The following is an 18855-nucleotide window of genomic DNA, read 5'->3' on the forward strand; positions in this document are numbered from 1 at the left end:
TCTCATTGTTTCTCATTATGGGAAGATTTATATAGGTGTATAACATATAGAAAATCAAAGAAATATTGTTGTGATATCCTATAAAATTCATACAAAAAAAAAACTGCAATTGCTTATAGTTTCAATTACGGTTAATTTAATGGAATGTCAGTTTCAGTTATTGGAATTTAATGTGTTTTTGAAACAGCATTTCCTCATGAATAAATATAACATAATCTCATTTCTGTATTGTAAATATATTATTATTAACGATAGAGATGAGAAAAATTAAATGAGCAATTACTGTTAATTTCTGATAGAAAAATTGAGCAGACCATCCTGTGTAATACTAATTCAACTATAACTTGGAAAATCCGATGCATATATAGCTTGTACGACCTAAATGCATTTGCAGACGAAAAGTATAGCTTCGAGCAACTGTATATGCTTATGAAATTACTGTTTCGATCGGGATGTATTTAACCCTATGAATACTCTAACCGATTATCCGAGTAAAGTCCAATCAATTGAAAACAATGATACAATCCTATGAATTACGATAAGGAAAACACGGATAGATTTTAATTTTTGGTAACAACGGATAAGTTATGATAGCATTTATATCGGAGCATTTTTGGTCCACATAGACGTATCAGGATTCTTATGGGAACTTAATATTTTCTATCAGGCTTTTTCCACAGGGTTATAACGATATTACACAATTTTATTTAGTTACCAAACTTGACAATGTTTCGATTTAGATATCCAAATTAATTATCACGTCAATTTCTATGAACTTGTACGTCAAGTGGTATCGTATACACGATGAAAAAAAATTTTTGTCTGATCATATATGATTATACATGAGGTTTGGAATGATCAAACATATATGACCAAAACATCTTGCGATAATACTCTTGGGACCTTAAAAAGTTTTTTTTTAGACTGGCAATACGATTGTTTTGACACTGACATACAGCCTGTCAATAATTACCGAAAAATTTATTGGACAGTGACTATTTTCTAATTTTTTTTAATAATGACATAGTTTTTTTGTAATTTTATTGTACTTTGCGAATTTTATCAAATTTAATAAGTTCTTAAACTTTACAAAAATCTATTGAATTCCGGAATTTGATGAAATTGCAAAAATTTTTATAAAAACCAGTACTTTCTGTTGTTAAAAGTCTAATAAATTTATGTCTTTCAATATTAATGCTGGTGACTTGGACGAGTGAGCAGCGTTCCAGACGGCTTCCAGCTAAAAAGATTTGAGTTCGAGCCCTCCATACGCCTGCGATTTTTTTATTTAATATTGTCATGAATTGATTATCCTAATATTGTAACGAACCATTACCGTACTATTCCATTTCTCTATGTATTTATGAAATGAATTTGTTATTCTCGAAAGCATTTTTTATCAGACATATATGAGTAAAAATAATTATATATGATCATATATAATAATGCATAAGTAAATCTGATTATATATGATTAGACGTGGCCAATATATATATATATATATATATATATATATATATATATATATATATATATAAACTTTTGAACAAACTACATTTTCTGAATCAGCTCGAAAAACTGAGTCAGAAAATGGCTAAATTTTTTAAAAGTTACGCCATGAGGACGGCTGCAATAGTTAGATTTTTATGAAATCTACTAAAAATTATGTAGCAATACGAACGTTTTGAACCATATGTATTTTGATCAGACGAAACAAGATCGATATAAATTCACAGTAGGTATACTGAAGTGTAAACATGACAGGTCCGTTCTAAAAATTCTTTGGATTTAATCTAAAAATACTTTGGAGTAACTCAAAATTCATAAAGGATTTGCTAAGAAAATAATTAAAGTTCACTCTGCAACAATTTGTATTCACTTTGGTTCTACGCTGGTTTTATTCTTTATCTACTCTCATTCCATTTTGATTCCAATCGAATTTTATTCAGGTTGCATTCTGATTCAACTCCGACGCCACTTTGGTTTTATTCTGGCTCCACTCCGCATCCACTCTGGTCTCACTCGATAACCAATCTGGACCCGCTTCGGGTCCACTATGAATTCATTCTGTATCGATCGTGAATCTACTGTGTATCCACTTTGGTTTCATTCTGGCTCCACTATAGTTTCACTCAATAACCAATCTGGCTCCGCTTTGGCTTCACGTTGATTCCATTCTGTATCGATCTTGAATTTTCTATGTGTTCACTATGGGTCCACTATGTATTCAATTTGTATTCACTCTGTATTCACTATGTATTCACTCTGTATTCACTCTGAATACAATCTGGTTTCAATCTGTATCCAATCTGGTTTCACTCTGAAAAAAAGGCACAAAACCACTCTGGAAACACTCTGGATCTAGTATGATTCCATTCTGACTCTGGAAACAGAGTGGTTCCAGAGTGGACTCGCAGTCGCAAGGGGCTACATAAAATTGACCATGGGAAAAACAGTCACTTTGTAAATCTACACCAGCTAATTTTAAACTCTGCCCTTGAGCTTTATTAATAGTCATCGCGAAGCAAACTCTAACTGGAAACTGCAAACGCTTAAATTTAAAATGATAATTTGATGGAATCAAAGGTATTCTTGGAATGAATACATTTTCTCCCTCATACTTTCCTGTAAAAATGGTCGCTTCAATTAAATTTTTCCGCAGAGTTTTTACCTGTAGTCTGGTGCCATTACACAATTTGGGAGGATTCAAGTTACGCAACAACATTATCGGTGTACCAATCTTTAGATGAAGAATATGAGGTGGTATGCCTGGCGGGTTAAGTGTATGCAGAAACTCAACAGGATAATGAACAGTTTCCTCTACTTCTATGACTGTATCCACAGACTCATACTTCATATGTTCAGTTGTTTGTTGTTCTATCAGTAAGGTATTAATCCTATCAGCTGATTCATTTATTGGAGTCAGAATAGCTCTTTCTTTTAACCATGATAAACTATCTAATGCACCACGTTGAATATTCGGGTATATTCTATCAATCAAAGTAATCAACTCTCCCACAGTTTCACAAAAGTTACTTGGAATGGTTATTTTTCTTTCTTCTTCTGGGAGATTTCCGTTACCTATGTCAATTAATAATTCTGAAAACTCTTTCGCTCTCAAGTCATTTTGAAGACATACCCTCATATTAACTTTCAACGATAGGACTTTTATATTAGGCCATAAAATTGAAGATTTTAGGCAGGCTTTAATTTCATCTGCACGTGTCCCTCGTGGTACAACAGGTGAAGTTTGTCTGAAGTCACCAGCTAAAAGAATAGTCAACCCACCCATAAGTCGATTATTCTCTCTAATGTCTTGAAGTGTCTGATTAAGAGCCTCAACACCTTTCTTGTGGGCCATAGTACACTCATCCCACACTATAATTTTTGTTTCTCTGAGTACATGCGCCATGTCACTTTGCTTTGAGATATTACAAATGGGATTATCGGAATGATTCAAGTTGAGAGGTAGTTTAAAAGCTGAGTGCGCCGTCTTGCCTCCATCAATTAACGTAGCTGCAATCCCTGACGAAGCAACAGCAACAGCAATATTTTTTCTACTCCTAATTTTAGCAAGCAGAAGATTGATCAAGAAAGTTTTCCCAGTTCCACCAGGAGCATCAAGAAAAAACAACTTCCCTGAATTAGAATCAATACTGTTCAAGACTTCATCATAAACTTGTTTCTGATCGTCATTTAATTTCGAAACCCCTACAGAAACTGCTTCGATCAACTGAGAAACATCATAAGCCAATTCATTTATGTACTGACGGTTGTTAATAACGTTGCTTTGCTCTCTTAATGGTTCTGGAAGCACAAATTCTAACAATGACTTACCTGACATTGATGTAACAATATCTTCAAGAAGGATAAGATACTGGTTGTAAACAATATCAACGATCAGTTCAACATCTCTACTCTCTCTCTTTCCATTTGTCTTTTGATATCTTCTGCCAAACTTTCCCGGTACTTTGTCCATAATTTTATCGGATCTCCCACTTGACAAAAAACCAACATAATCGCGAATAACTCTCTAATTTTATAAGGAGAATCAAAAATAGAAGCTTCCTCTAAAGTACGATCCCAGTTCATATCGTCTTCCAATAATCCAAGTGCTCTGCAAGTTGCTTGAAAAGTCGGATGCTCTACCCCTTCTACAGTTTTTAAATCATTGAATGAAGTAGGACCACGAATCTCATGTAGGAGAAGGCGTAAATAGTAGCATTCAGCATTACCGGGATGGACAGTATACACTCTACCCAACACATGATCTTTTTTAATTTCTGGAAAACCTGTGACGACTTTTCCTTTTTTCCTCCTAATAAATTCATTGTTTCTCCAACCGTAATAACCTGGAACTTCACTATACAAAAGAGTTCGCGCAAAACCATCTACTTTACAGAGATCGAAAAAATCTATAAGCGTTGTTTTCTTTGGATTCGCGATTTTATTAACAATGTTCTCTTCTGTGAAATAAACTCTTTGACCATTGTCTAGATGAACAGCAAGATGAACAACAGGAGGATATCTCTCATGAATGTGAAAACCGAAAATACGCCAGACTGCTTCAAAACTGCTTATGTATCGTCCTGCTTCATACCTAGAAACCTCATCTAAATTTTCAACGGTAAACGCTGCCTGATCAGAACCCTTATTTACGTACTTGCAGATGTATCTGATAGATTTAACTGAATTGCAATACTCAACATTGATATGAGCTTTGAAAGTACGTGACAAAACAGGATTAAATGGTACCACCCATCGATTACCAATATCATTTCCATTAATTTTTATTGCTATTCCACCGTCTTCCGGAGACCGCCTTCGATACTTAGGATATCCATCTTCACCTGTTTGAGTTTCTTTTAAGAAAGGCCTTGGGTATCGTTTAGTGCAAACACCAGCCAGCATGCAAGGTGAACTGAAATTGAAAACTCCACACGGGCCATGAATCATTGTTGATTTAATAATTTCATGAAGTGTTTGGTAATCTTATTATTACTTATTAATACCTATTAATCCTATTATTTCTTATCTTAGCGCCATTTTTTTATAAAATATGAATTTTAGTGATCAAGATTATGAAATTAATCACATATTAATTGGAAATATAAACAACAATGTTATTATATTAATTTTACTGAAAATTAACATCGATAAGTTAATGAATAAATTTATTTGTGCTTATAAATATAAAAATGAAAATTTTTAATCTTTATTATTAAGAAATTCATCACAAATTAAGTGGTATTAAGAAATATATTTATTATTATTCATTTTATTAATAATTATCTTAAATCTTCCTTTTTTTATAATAATTTAACGATATTGTTGTGAAATTTTAGAGAAGATACATCAAACACAATTTACCATTTTAATTTTAATCATTAAAATCAGTATAATCATTTAACAATATCAACATTAATATTTATGTTATATTCATCGGTTTTATAATATAATGGAGTTCATCCTTCATGATCATTCCAATACATATTAACTATTTCAGTTATTAATGATTTAGCTATTCTTTCTTAAAAAAAGTATGATTATGAATTCCTACTGTCCCAACAATCAATCGATAAAAATCGATGTATTTGCCTAACATTGTATAGAATAATACTGTTGAATAATAATTGTATAGAATATTTGTATTTAGTAACTTTCTACTTTTATTCTAATCATTCCTCTGAATTTAGTTTACAACCGAATTTGTTATTACAATTTATTCATTTTAACAGTTGTTATAGCAACGGTAACCATTGCAACTGTAACCATGGCAACTGTAACCATGGCAATGGTAACCATGGCAACTTTATCCATTGCTACGGTAACCATGACAACGGTAACCATGGCAACGGTATCCATGGCAATGGTAACCATGGCAACGGTAACCACTGCAACGGTAACCATGGCAACGGTTGATTGGCGTGGGTGGTTGCGCTGGGGGAGGGGGGGTGAGTTCTATAATTGATGGGTGCCACTTGATAGGTTTCTTAGATTGGCGAATCAAAATGACATTTTCTAAAAAAAAAAAAGAGAGATATAGGGAAGGGGGAAGAAGTCACGGGAGGGGATGGGAAGAATGAGAGGGAGGGGAGGGAGTAGCATACGTGATTGTAGACGAAAAATTCATTATAGCTAGGAATTGCGTAAAATCCGTTCTTAGTGAGCGTCTACATCACGAATGGAGTAAATATGCAAAATTTCAAGTCAATCGGGCGAATAGTTTCGGAGATCTCGTGATGAGTGAGTGAGTGGTATTTCGCTTATATTTATATATATATATATATATATATATATATATATATATATATATATATATATATATTCCTTTGAGTAAATTCAATTCTTCAAGAAAAAGTCAGTAATTTTCTTTTGTTTCATACATTTTCGATTTTCTAGATCAATTTCTCTTTCAATGTTATTTAAAGAAGAGAAAATTCCGTCGTTAATGTCTTCACAACCCTCAATGAATGCTCGTAAATCGTTAACATCTTTCCTAGCGCTACCGATTGAGATTGATGGATCTGGTGTTACATTATTAAGAAAATTTTCATTTTCTTCATCCTCAACTTCGTCAGTGGTGATAACTGCGTCAATTATTTCTTGCTCCGTCAATGTCCCTGCGGTAGCAACTTCATCATCACATGTAATGTAATCGTCGAAACTTATTTGAGATTCCACAAGTTGGAACTCACTCGTGTATTTATTCCAAACGATATGATCATTTTCATTATCTTCAACGGTTTGCTCCGATGATGAAGGGAAACCACAGGATTTAAAGCAATTCCTCACTGTACTAGGGGTAACATATCTCCAAGCCTTATCTGCCATTCTCATTGCTTATAAAATGTCGATTGAAGAACTATTTTTTTGCTCCATATCAGAAATCATTTTCTTCACAACTTATTTGCGATAAAACGTTTTAAAATTTTTTATTATCCCTTGATCTAGTGGTTGCAGTTGAGATGTTGTATTCGGTGGTAAGAATAGAATTTTAACTGCTTTTAATGAAGGTATATCACCGTGGACGGTACAATTGTCTACAAAGAGGAGAATTTTTCGTTTAGCAGCTGTAAGATAATAATCTTAACATTAAATATTTATTTTGCCGGGACTAGGTGTTAAAAGATGGAGGAGACACATTCGTGGTTATAATTATATTTATTCTAAAATTAGTCACAGGCGTAGTTTTGATTGTACAAAGTTTGAGTAGTTTACAAATATTGAGCACTTTGAACACTTATTATATGATCTTGAATTATTACATTGATTCATGAGTACGCGTTGGTTGAGTTTAATTGAGTTGTATCAATTAATGTATATTAATTATACTGAGTATGAGTTGTAGAAATTTGATCTTCAATTGAACTGTTAATTAATTTACAATGTAATTAACACTAGCAATTATGAGCGATAAATATGAGTAATGTTGTAGAATTAGGTTCACCAGACGATTAATTAATTACACTTAATTAATAGTCATAGTATAAGCGTATGAATTGGATTGACTAAATGCAATGATTAATAAAGTGAATGGATGCAAGTGTAGTGAGAGCTTGAGCTTGAATCTGTAAAGTTCACAGTAATGATTAATTGGATGAGCTGTATAAATTAGAGTCACTGAATTATTAATCAATTAACAATATAATTAACTTTCACAGTGTGAGCGAATGAGCCTTAAAACTAATGAGCTTAATTGATTACGTGGGTCTCGGGATGCGAGACAGAACACAAAAAAATGTTGAACACAGAATGGCCGACAGGCCCAAGAGCAGGTAGCAGTCACCCCCAATCCCCACCAAGCAACATCTGCAATGCGGCATTTGATTTTGCCGCATGATGACGAATTCCTATAAATAACTATTAACAATTGTAACACGTGATTGTTGCTAGGTGGAAAGTGTAGGTGGCTGCTATACATATATATGAGAAAGAGCGACACATGGGTAAGCCATGTGACAATGAGTAAGAGAGAGAGGGAACATGAGAGTATAGGTTGTGATAAAGTGATCTCAGATGATTTACCATAAATACTTAATTGTACCTGAGTTGCCAATGATTGCTGGTGAATAAAGATGAGTAGCGATGCTGTAGTTGGCTTCAGTAAAGTTGAGTGGATGAGCTTGATGATTTTGTAAATACACAAAGAATGCACTGGTCACGGCAAATGCGTGTGTACGCTGTATAATTAGCACGTGTTATGAGGAGTATGGCTGCTTGCTGGTGAGCCAGTTGAGTTGAGGTAGGACACCCGAGGACGCTTGTGTAGCGACGCCTCGGTGCTACCAGTTTGTTGCGGGAATGTTTGAATGATTCCGCAACAGCAGCAATCATTTGTTTGTCTATGGTAAGAAGCCACTTTTTAAATAAATCTGCAGCCATCCACGCTTTTTTATTAGCTTCATATTGAAGAGGGAGTGATTTACACCCTGCAAAGCAACGAGGTTTCATTGATTTGCCAATCATCAATGTCTTCAGTTTTTCTGTACCGGAAGAATTCACGCACAGCAAAATTGTTAGTCTTTCTTTACTGTGCTTACCGCCATGACATTTTTCATTTTTTAATGTTAATGTCTTATCAGGGAGACATTTGTAAAAAAACGCAAGTTCATCTACGTTAAAGATATCATCAGGGTTGTATCCCTCAACTAAACATTCCAGTTTGTTCTTCCATTCTCTACAAACCTCGCCGCTCACACTAGCACTTTCACCACAGACTTTTTGGAATGTCAATTCATGACGTTTCTTAAAATTTTCTAACCAACCGTTGCTAGCTTTGAATTGGTTAATATTTAACGATTTCGCGAACTCTTCAGCTTTTTTTTTCAGTATTGGCCCACTTATACTGATATTTTTATCGCGACATTGCTTAAACCAAGTGAACAAACATTGTTCTAAGTCAGGAAATTCAGCTATTCTACGTCTCTTACACTGAAGTCCAACACCTAACTCTTGTTTTTTCAACAACTCTCCTTCCTTTTTTATAATAAGTGACAACGTACTCTCGTGGATTCCAAATTGAGCAGCAACATATTTCCTTTTTGAACCACTTTTCACAGCTTCAATCGCTCTCAACTTATCAGCATATGTTAAAGTATTCAATTTACATTTCATTTTCAAACTCGTTTATTAATATTTCTTGTTTACAACTATACGTTAAGCGATTAAGTGAAAGACTAAAGCGAAAATCAACTAAGCTTTTGGCGAAACCTTTTGTTTGCATACATACTTAATACGATGACTCAATGATATTACTTTAAGTTATGGAGGTACCAAAATATTATTTTAAGTTATCGAGCATGGAGACTACATAAGGAGCACGCACTCCATGTATCACAAGCGTACTGTGTCAAACAGTGCGTTTTAAGAGGGCGCTAGTGTTCTATATGTACCAAAATGGCATGAGAGAATGAGGCGGTAATTTGCAGTAAAATAAATAAATAAAATAAATAATAATAATAAAAATCAAATCAATAATACATTAAAAATCAGTTGGATAAAAATAATAAAATGATAATAAGAAGTAGAAAACTTATAATTAAAATTATCACTATTATAAATAATATCAATTAATAAAAAATGTAGTGTAATAATTAATGTCATTTCTGTATTATTTAATTAATAAATTAATTGTACACAGGAAAATAAGTCAAGTAACAGATCAATACACAAAATAACTATATTGAAAATATAATTTTGATGAAATACAAAGAATTATTTTATAGTTTGGTCAATACAATCAATACAAACGAATTCAACATTAATAATCCAAGATAAATATTTTTTAACTATTAAATTCAACGAAATTAGGTCACAAGCTTAGATGTTTTTTTTAATGCTTTCATTTTTTCTCTTTTCAATTGATTCCTTTTGTTGAACGTTCTCCCAAGAAAATGTAACCGCATCGTGACGTAAAAATCGACAATATTTTTTATTTCGAGTTGATGAATCGCACAACCCACGAACGATAATTTAGGTAATATAGTTTCAATTCTATCTAATATTGTATAAATAATTCCACGACTAAGTCCTACTCTGCCAACAACATCCAAGAAAGCAGCTTCTAATTGTTCAGTTAATTTAAACAAATCATCACTAGCTCTTGATAGTCCTCCATACTTTTCCATTAAATCAATGAAATTGTCACGGCTATTCAACTCATTGTCAGATAATTGAAGAGTGTTAAGACATAATAAACACTTGCACTTTAATTTTAATTTCCTTACAATGTAACCAGCCATGTAAGCTTAAACTTCCTTACTTGTCGATACAACATCGTAGTCATGATCTTCCAGGCATCCATCAGTTCTAAGCGTTAATTGAGTAGACTGTTCAGAGCTGTTTAAATCAATCGACGCTTCTTGAGATTGATTATTCAGGCCTTCTTCACTGTCAGCAATATCAGAAACATTGTTGGATGAGTTATTGTTCCAAAGATCATCAATTGGTACAGCGTTTTCCAACATCTGATCAATTTTTTTCAACCACTTTACTCTAGGTTCACGAGACGTTTCTAATGTATCTTTTGTTTTCATGAGAGTCTGTAGTAATTCAACACCAGTCACATTTGTGCCTTTCGGAGGTTTGATCATAGCATTACAACAGTATAAACGAATCACTTGGCCAAACTGCTGGGGGGTTGGATGATCATTAGACCCACAAGAATATAAATATAAATAAAGTAAGTATATTTAAAAAGTTAGTTAGAGAATTACCTCGAGATTATCCTGAGTGAGACGAGAAACTAAAAGGTATTCATAACCGTAATTTTTATGCCACTCTGACGAGATCTCTAATGCTGCTCGTAAAGTAACTTTAAAGCAAGATATAGAGCTAGAAGAGATAGGAAAGTCCCTCTTTTTGGATTTAGATTTAGGAGTCGTTTTATTAAGGTTAAGATTTTTTGGAGTTGATGGATTTTGAGGTGTTTGGTTAGGCACTAAATTTTTTTTTGTGGAATTTTTCGGAGTAGAAACATTTTGAATTTTTACATTACTATGCATTTTTTCTCAATCCTCTAAAAACTTCAACAAAGTCTGGATTGCCTGTGACATGAGTAAAATGAAGAGTACATATGGAAGATAATTATGTACGAAGTAAATATTCTAGACAAATGAGTAATGAATTATCAAGAACACTAGTAGTAATTTTAAGCAGGATAACTAATAGAAGATAATTCTAGAAGCATTCAGAGGTTAGTAATGCAAATAGAAATGAAATTAACTGTTAGTATTGTCAAATTATTATCTCCTGTCAGCATCGATTGTGGGTGAGATTTCTGTCGTTACTATCGGATTTTTATTTTCCAAATCTTGGTCCAAAAACGACAAATTTGAAAATTCGCTGAAAATAACAATAATCTGTAGAGTTGGTGTAACCAATCTCTTGGACTCCAATGATTTTGATGAATACTTTGAGACAAAGTAGTGATAAAAGCAGCATCTGATTCAAGTATTATTTAAATCCGTAATCAGCTGCAAAAAATCTGTAAATTATAGAAGTTTGATTTAAAATTTTTTTTTATAATAAATAATATTAAATTAGTAATTGATTAAGAAGCAAAAGCAAAATTAATGTTAAGATTTTACAAACAAGCATACAAGCAATAAATATTTATTTAATAAAATCTGGATTGATCCTAAAATAAAATCAATATTTCGGAACTAATTGAAGCATTTTAAAGCATTTTTAAAAATATTGTTTTAGTATTACTTTGCCATAATATTAAAATTATTGTTAGTATATGAAAACTTACAAGTTTACTTGATAAAATTTAAAAAGCATTTTTTTTTTAAATCTAGAATTAGTGTTTAACACTGTTAAATTATGGTTGTGTTATCATTTGATTTGATGAGGAATTTTCATAATTTAATATCCACAGCAAATAAATATTATAAGATTTAGAATTTTAACTGTGCTGATTAATATATATTGACTTATTTTTCATTACCTGCTTCTGTTCACAGGAATCCTTGAAGTACAGAGCGTTATTAGAATCATGAGAAGTCATGGCTTGAATTCGATCGTCTATTATTTTAATAAATTTTTCAGTTGGTTCTGATCCTTCAAAGTTGTCATTGCCATTTTCTCGTAAAACTGTCATCGCACAACGAACTTCACGTGAATATAGCTGTTGATATTAAAATAGAATGTAATGAAATAAATTTAGTAAAAAATGAGGTAAATATGTACCTGATAAGCTAGCGGAACAGACATCTTTTGATACAATTTTGGGTCCAAGTGAGCTGGCGTGAGTTTATAGGCCATAGCCAAATTTGGTTTTTCAAACTGCTCAACTTTTAATAGGTTTTCCCAATATTTTTTTTTTACAATTCCTACTGGTGTCTATAATAAAATAAAATAAATTAATTTTTTATTATTCTTATTAAGATAAAAATTATTAAATTCAATAGAAAAACGATTGACTAAAATATTACAATAAATAATGAAAAAATTACCTCGAATTCATCTAATTCAATTAATCCATTTCTAAAATATTTAACTAAATGCGGAAAATCGGATATTACCCATAACCTTCTGTTAGAATCACATGGATGCTCACAGTTGATATTATTGGGATCAACTCCTAATTTCGTCCAAATACCGCGGTTCCATTGTGCAGCATCAGTAACGATCGAATTCACATGGAAACCAGCATTTTCAACAAGAATAATGCACTCCAAGAATAACTTATGAAGAACTTCACTAGTTATTGAATTTTTAGTCATAAAACATCCTAAAGGCTGAGCAGAATTGCCTCTGTACGATACAAACATAAATACGAGAGCATGGTCTCCAGCAACATCACTATCAGATGCAGATATATATTTTCCAAGGTCAACGAAACCAGTATATTCAGCAATCTTTTTGTTATACTCAATATTTTCCATAAGTTTTACTTCATCAGCTGAAATTTGACCTATTCGATCTCCAGGGACTATCGATAGTCCTTTTTCTTTTAAAATTTTGAAGGTTTCAGGTAAAAAACCAAAAATAGAAGAGCTAATTTTTTGAATGTATCGGGATAAAGTATCAATAGTTGGTAGAGGAATGATGTTTCTTGCTCGAATCATATTATATGTACAAGTACTTTTCATGCGAATCAAGAGGCATTCGTAAATCCATTCCACTTCATATCTTCTACCAGTTGGACCTTTCCTTTTACTATTTTCAAAGCACATTCTGACAGTGATTTGTTGCTGCTTTGGCAGTAGCGAAATTTTTTTACTAAATTGGCCCTCATAAAATGTTTTCATTTTTCGTTGAACAAATCGTAGCTTTGATGCTGATGATCGCAACTGAAAATATTTAGAAAATTCAAATCACTCTTGAAATAGTAAAAGCAGTAACAATTTAAATATCAGAGCTAGAAAATTATACGAGAATATAAAAGATAACTGAGAATTGAATTATACCTGTTGTTGCATTCATTTTGTTTGTTTAGGCAGTTCAGTTGGAATTTTAGAAGTCCTTTTATTTTTAGCTTCATGTTTTCGTTCTTTTTCTGCTTTCAGTATATTTAAACGCAGTTTTCGACATTCGGGGCACCTTGGACAAGCGTGACAACGTTTATAGTTATCCGTTACATCCCCATGACATCTTTGTGAATAACTAATTTTCAAAAATTAAATAATTATTCATAGATTCAATATTCAATTTTTCAGTTATATATAATCAGCTATTTTTCAGCTATGTTAGTATAATAAAAATCTAATAACAAAAATACACGGAGACAATTTAAATAAAATGAATACCTTTTTCTATCAAACCCTGTCCCTGAACATAATTTTTTTTCTTGGAAAGATTCCAAACATTTAATTAAGTCATTGATAGACTTTATCTGTACATCCAATTTTTTTTCAACGCGTTCTACGAATGTAACCTGTAATAAATAATAATTTTTAATATTCAAAGCTTTTATTCATTAAAGAATGATAACGTATTCTTTTCTCAAGAATCTTGAAATTAACTTAAATTAAATTAAATTTTGTTTTTACCAAAACAGATCCATCGTCACTTAATTTTAATCAAGCTCTTTCCTTAAATTGTATACAATCTAATTGGAGTGCTGTTAATTGATTAAAACCAGGAAAAAAACTCCAACCGATTGGAAACAATGTATTCAGCTCTACAATTATTTTCAGAATTTTTTCATCATCATCGAGATTTATCTAGAAAAATGAAATTTTTGTTTAAATATGTGTGAAAATACATTTATTTATGTAATAAAATATTATACTTACTTCATCGTTATAATCTATGCTATGCTCAGAATGTTTGACTCTCTTGATTGTCATATTTTCATCAGGATAAATTAATTTTCTTTTCACAGGGGCTTTTAGATAGTCTTTTTCTAGCACAAAATTGTCATTTGATTGTTCTTCTTGCTGCTGAAACTCATTGTGTTGCTTTTCCTGTTGCTGAAACTCCTCCTGGTACCGAAACTCTTCCTGCTGCTGAAACTCCTCCTGCTGTCGAAACTCTTCCTGCTGCTGAAACTGTTGCTGCTGTTGTTGTTGTAGCTGCTGGCACTGCTCAAATTCCTTGCCTTGTAATTCAATCCTCTTATTCAGAACTTGAACATCACTGTAGTTAGTTATTGTACATTGTAATGGATCAACAATCAGTGGGATTGAATTGAACATTCTGGTTATTCGCCCTTTCGCAATTTTATTAATCTCTCCAACAGGTAAATTAGTGACGTAAGAATGCTGAATTGAATTTTCAGGAAAATGCAAATCACAAACGTACTGACGACTATTTAATTCCATTGACAGAGAGTTTATCCACTCTTGACGTTGTGTTGGACTCTATTCAAAAACGCATAAAAAAGTGAAATATATTTATTAATTGAGTTTTCCTATCATAAAAAACAACAATCACAATGCCATTAAAATACTTATACTCTTCAATTTATTCGGTTCATCGCGAAATATATTAATTAACTTACTTGGGGTACTTTAAAAAATCCAGGAGTCTTCAAATTTAGCTCCTTACGTAGTTTCTTATCTGCTGCACTGCCAGTATTACAATCTTTAACAGCACACACTCTACCCATTTTTTTAAATTAAATTTTATTGAATACTTAATTATATTTATTTAATTAAATAAAATAAAATTATTATTTACGTGTTTACGTTAAACGAGGTTAGATTATTTTTAGGCTAACTTCACGTTTATTTATTTCTCTATATTCACATCGGTACAAAAGGAAAATTAGCGACGCTAGTAGTTAAAAAAGGAAGCTTTATTTATACGATAAGCGCGGACCATACTCTGGCAAATGCCACACTTAAGTGCGTGCTCCTTATGTAGTCTCCATGTTATCAAGGGCAATGCTCAAAATAATTGTTTGAGTTATCGAGGTTTTGTACTTTAAGTAATAGAGATTTTAAGCTATGAAGGGAAGGGAATCAAAAAAATTTTCAAGTTACAGAGGTTTTGAACTCATCGAGGTTTGAGTTATCGAGGTTCTACTGTAATTAACAAAAATTAATTAATTAGTGTTACGTTCCCGTTAAACTTACAATATTCAATTAAATTTTTAATTCAAAAATTTTAACTGCTTCGTTGATGATGAATAAAATTCATCATCAGCGAAGTAACGGAAATCGCTTGTGATAAGAGAGTCGCCGGGCTCTAGCCTAAACATCGTGAGGGCTGAACTCCGACAACTTCTTTAGGGTAACCTGAGATGCAACGTTGTCAATTTTATAAATTTTTATAATTCTTTGTACTCTGGATGCAAATCCAGAGCAGTCAGCATGAGTAAGTCAGCCGATGAACACCTTCGGCCCCGGACTTATGTCCGAAGATGAACTGACTCCACCTAAATTATTAAGTCTTACAATATATTTTAACTAACGAGTGACTCTAAGAATCACGGAAATTCGTAGAGAAACGGATCAGAATGCAGCTTTTTCCGTATCTCTAAATCTTACCACGTGATTCAAAATCACCACCCTCCATGGAAAAAACCGTGATCTAATTTTAATCTTAGAAACACGGAAATTTTTTAAAGAAACGGGCTTGAATGTATCACAAGCTACGGATTTCCGTAGTTAGAAGAAATAAATATCAGTAGATTTAAACAACAGAAATTTTTTAGATAAACACCAGCTACGGATTTCTGTAACTGTAAGAAATAGATATCCGTAACTATAAGCTACAGAAATTCCAGAATGCAATTACAAGCCAGGTATTTCCGTAGCTAGAAGGAATAGATGTCTGCAACTTTAAGCGACAGATTTTCTTAACTGTAATTAAAGAAGCATTGGCCTGTATGTAACTATCATGCTTGGCCAATGCTTCTCCAATTCTCAGCTACTATGGTCGGCCAATGCTTGTTTACTATGCGTGACCGATGCTTTATTAAATATATAATATAAAAAAAATGAATAAATATTTGCGTAAGAGCTTCGGTTAAAAGTTTGACTTATTTATTTTCTAATGGAGAGTGGAAAACATTGGAAGTGCCTTTTATCATGTCTTTAATTGTTTATAAGTTATCTTACTTTTATCACAATGATAAAAAACTAAGAGAACACAAATTTAAAGACACGATAATTTTTAAAACTATATAAAAAATAGAAAAAAAAATTGTTTCCCAACAAATCACAGATGGCTACTTTTTTTTTTATTTTTTAGTTTAAATAAAAAATATAATACGGAAATTCAACAGCTCATAAAATTTTTTTTTCAAATCATAAAATAGCAATACAAATAGGCGTAAAGAGTTTTCTTAAAAATAATTTACTAATTTAGACATGACAATTATTTCCGTTTACAAAAATATCCCGAAGTTGTCTTCATTGCCTCTTTTGAACGACCTTTTAATTTATTAGGCGTCGGTAACATTGCATTTGTCCACTCTTCACTACTTTTACCAGCAATTTCAGAATCGATTTCTAATTCGTGTGTATTGTTTTTATCTTCTTCAATCACTAATTTCACAGAAGATCCTTGATTCCATGCTGATTTTAAAGTTTTTAAAATTTCACATTGAGCAGTGAAATTGGAGTTGCTCGATTGTGCGATAATATTAGCGATTTCATTACAATACTTTTAAACAATAAGTTCTTTTTCATTACTAGAATATTCTAAAAAAGAAGAAGAAGAAGAAGAAAATACTTGGTTTGGCGGTTCATGCATAGTAGTATTATGTTGTATATCAATGAAACAAGTCGAACTCAAATCAATATTTTGGATATTTTCACGTTTTAGCCATCGTTTTTCACACAAGTCAGAGCAAAAGAGGCTTAAGCTAAAATTCTTTCGTACTGCTAATATATGAACGCAGGGTAATTTCCAATTACGTCGGAAGTAACATGAACAATCAACAGCGGAACAGGTGTGTGGATGACCATTGACTGTCATTTTACAAGTTTGATCACTAAAACTTTCAATGATGCAAATATCAGCATGCTTTTCAATTTCTTCTTTAAATTTATTGAATGCTGTTTTTGTTAAGACGTCTGCATAATCGTCAACAAATTTGCCTAAATTATGGTTGATGTTTAATTTTTTGAGGCCATCTATTGCACCTATTAAACTCGTCTCCTGTTTCGATGATTGTATTAATTCAATAAAATTTACTCCAAATTCACATAGAGTAGAGTACTTATTGCACGAACTTTTCACTTGCTTATTGATACTTTCCACCAAATTATTCGTTGTGCTTCCATAATTTACTTCAGCCATACCAAACAAAGTCCACTCCTCACGATTTCTGTGCCAATTAACATTGAAATAATCAACGACACATTTCAGTGTAACGGTAATTAATTTTTTATATAAAATACTGTATCGGCTTTCTTGCTTGGCATATGCTAATTGGCGTAATAATTAGAAAGAAATGGATCTTTCATCAGGAGTTTCATAGCTTTCAATATTCTATCGAAAGTTTTTAACGTATGAAATAAGCATAATAAAAATTTAACGTACGGAAAAACTCTTGCAAAAGCATTTCTTTCCGTTAAATCTTTATCAGTCATTATACATGTCGTTTTTTTACAAGATTCTTCATTCGTTTCACGAAATTTTTTTGCAATCCACTCTAAGTTATCAGCTGATTCAGATGCAGTTATAGAGACTCCGCCGATTTCACCTCTTCCATTTCTATTTTGTACTACGATTAAATAAAGAGTAAATCCCAAGTTAAACAACTTGTACGTACCGTCAATAAATAAAATTTCAGGCCAATTAGCTACAGATTTCTGCATGACAGTATTCGTGAAATAGAGTGCTTGGAATTTATTGTTTGAATCTACTTTTATCTTTGTAATGAAACCTAAAACACGAAATTACTTTTATAAATAATTATCAAATTTGGAGACATGGCAGTATCTTCCGCCAAGTTGTACACGTTACTTGCAACTAATGATACACAAAAAAAACTGCAGGTGCTATAGGACTAAGTCTTGTAGATGTTACATTCCAATTTCGTGCAGGACCTACAGGGCTGCTCTTGTAGCAACTACAGAGCTGGGACATTTGATTTTATTAGATTTCATAAGTGCAATGGAGAGCAGTTGTAATATTTAGAGCTATGTTTAGAGCTACAGTTTCCATTTTTCCGTGTATATATTTACATTTTCTTTGGAAGTTTTTTTACTTGGATACATTTTATTGTTATTGATATATTTTTGAATGAATTTCAAGCTTACAAATATCCGTGGATCTTTTTGACACAGATATCTGTGGATCTACTGGTCACGGATTCCGTAACTACTCTTTTTTTAAGTTCAAGAGATAAAAAAAAACACCAGTAAAAATACAGTCACAGATAAAGATGTAATCGTTAACTGTATTATAGTAGGCGTAAAGAGTTTTTTTAAAAATAATTTATTCAAT

General features: G+C 32.2%; 2 protein-coding genes and 1 pseudogene across 2 annotated transcripts; all 3 read right to left on the reverse strand.

Annotated features, from left to right (window-relative positions):
• Positions 1-2293: 2293 nt before the first annotated feature.
• Positions 2294-3844, reverse strand: LOC141527601 (ATP-dependent DNA helicase pif1-like). Its single transcript, XM_074243169.1, has one exon. It carries the CDS (start codon positions 3842-3844, stop codon positions 2294-2296), a length of 1551 nt encoding a protein of 516 aa, XP_074099270.1.
• A 56-nt stretch (positions 3845-3900) lies between these two features.
• On the reverse strand, positions 3901-4956 carry LOC141527602 (uncharacterized). The gene has a single exon (XM_074243170.1). It carries the CDS (start codon positions 4954-4956, stop codon positions 3901-3903), a length of 1056 nt encoding a protein of 351 aa, XP_074099271.1.
• An 11655-nt stretch (positions 4957-16611) lies between these two features.
• On the reverse strand, positions 16612-18443 carry LOC141527603 (uncharacterized; annotated as a pseudogene).
• Positions 18444-18855: the final 412 nt, after the last annotated feature.

Source organism: Cotesia typhae, unplaced genomic scaffold (genome assembly GCF_013202065.1).
Source record: "Cotesia typhae breed Kobodo isofemale line unplaced genomic scaffold, CoteBio_Ctyphae contig_4, whole genome shotgun sequence".
NCBI lineage: Eukaryota > Metazoa > Arthropoda > Insecta > Hymenoptera > Braconidae > Cotesia > Cotesia typhae.

Coding starts and splice junctions, on each gene's coding strand:
- LOC141527601 (XM_074243169.1), bottom strand. CDS start 3,844: ATGTCAGGTAAGTCATTGTTAGAATTTGTGCTTCCAGAACCATTAAGA.
- LOC141527602 (XM_074243170.1), bottom strand. CDS start 4,956: ATGATTCATGGCCCGTGTGGAGTTTTCAATTTCAGTTCACCTTGCATG.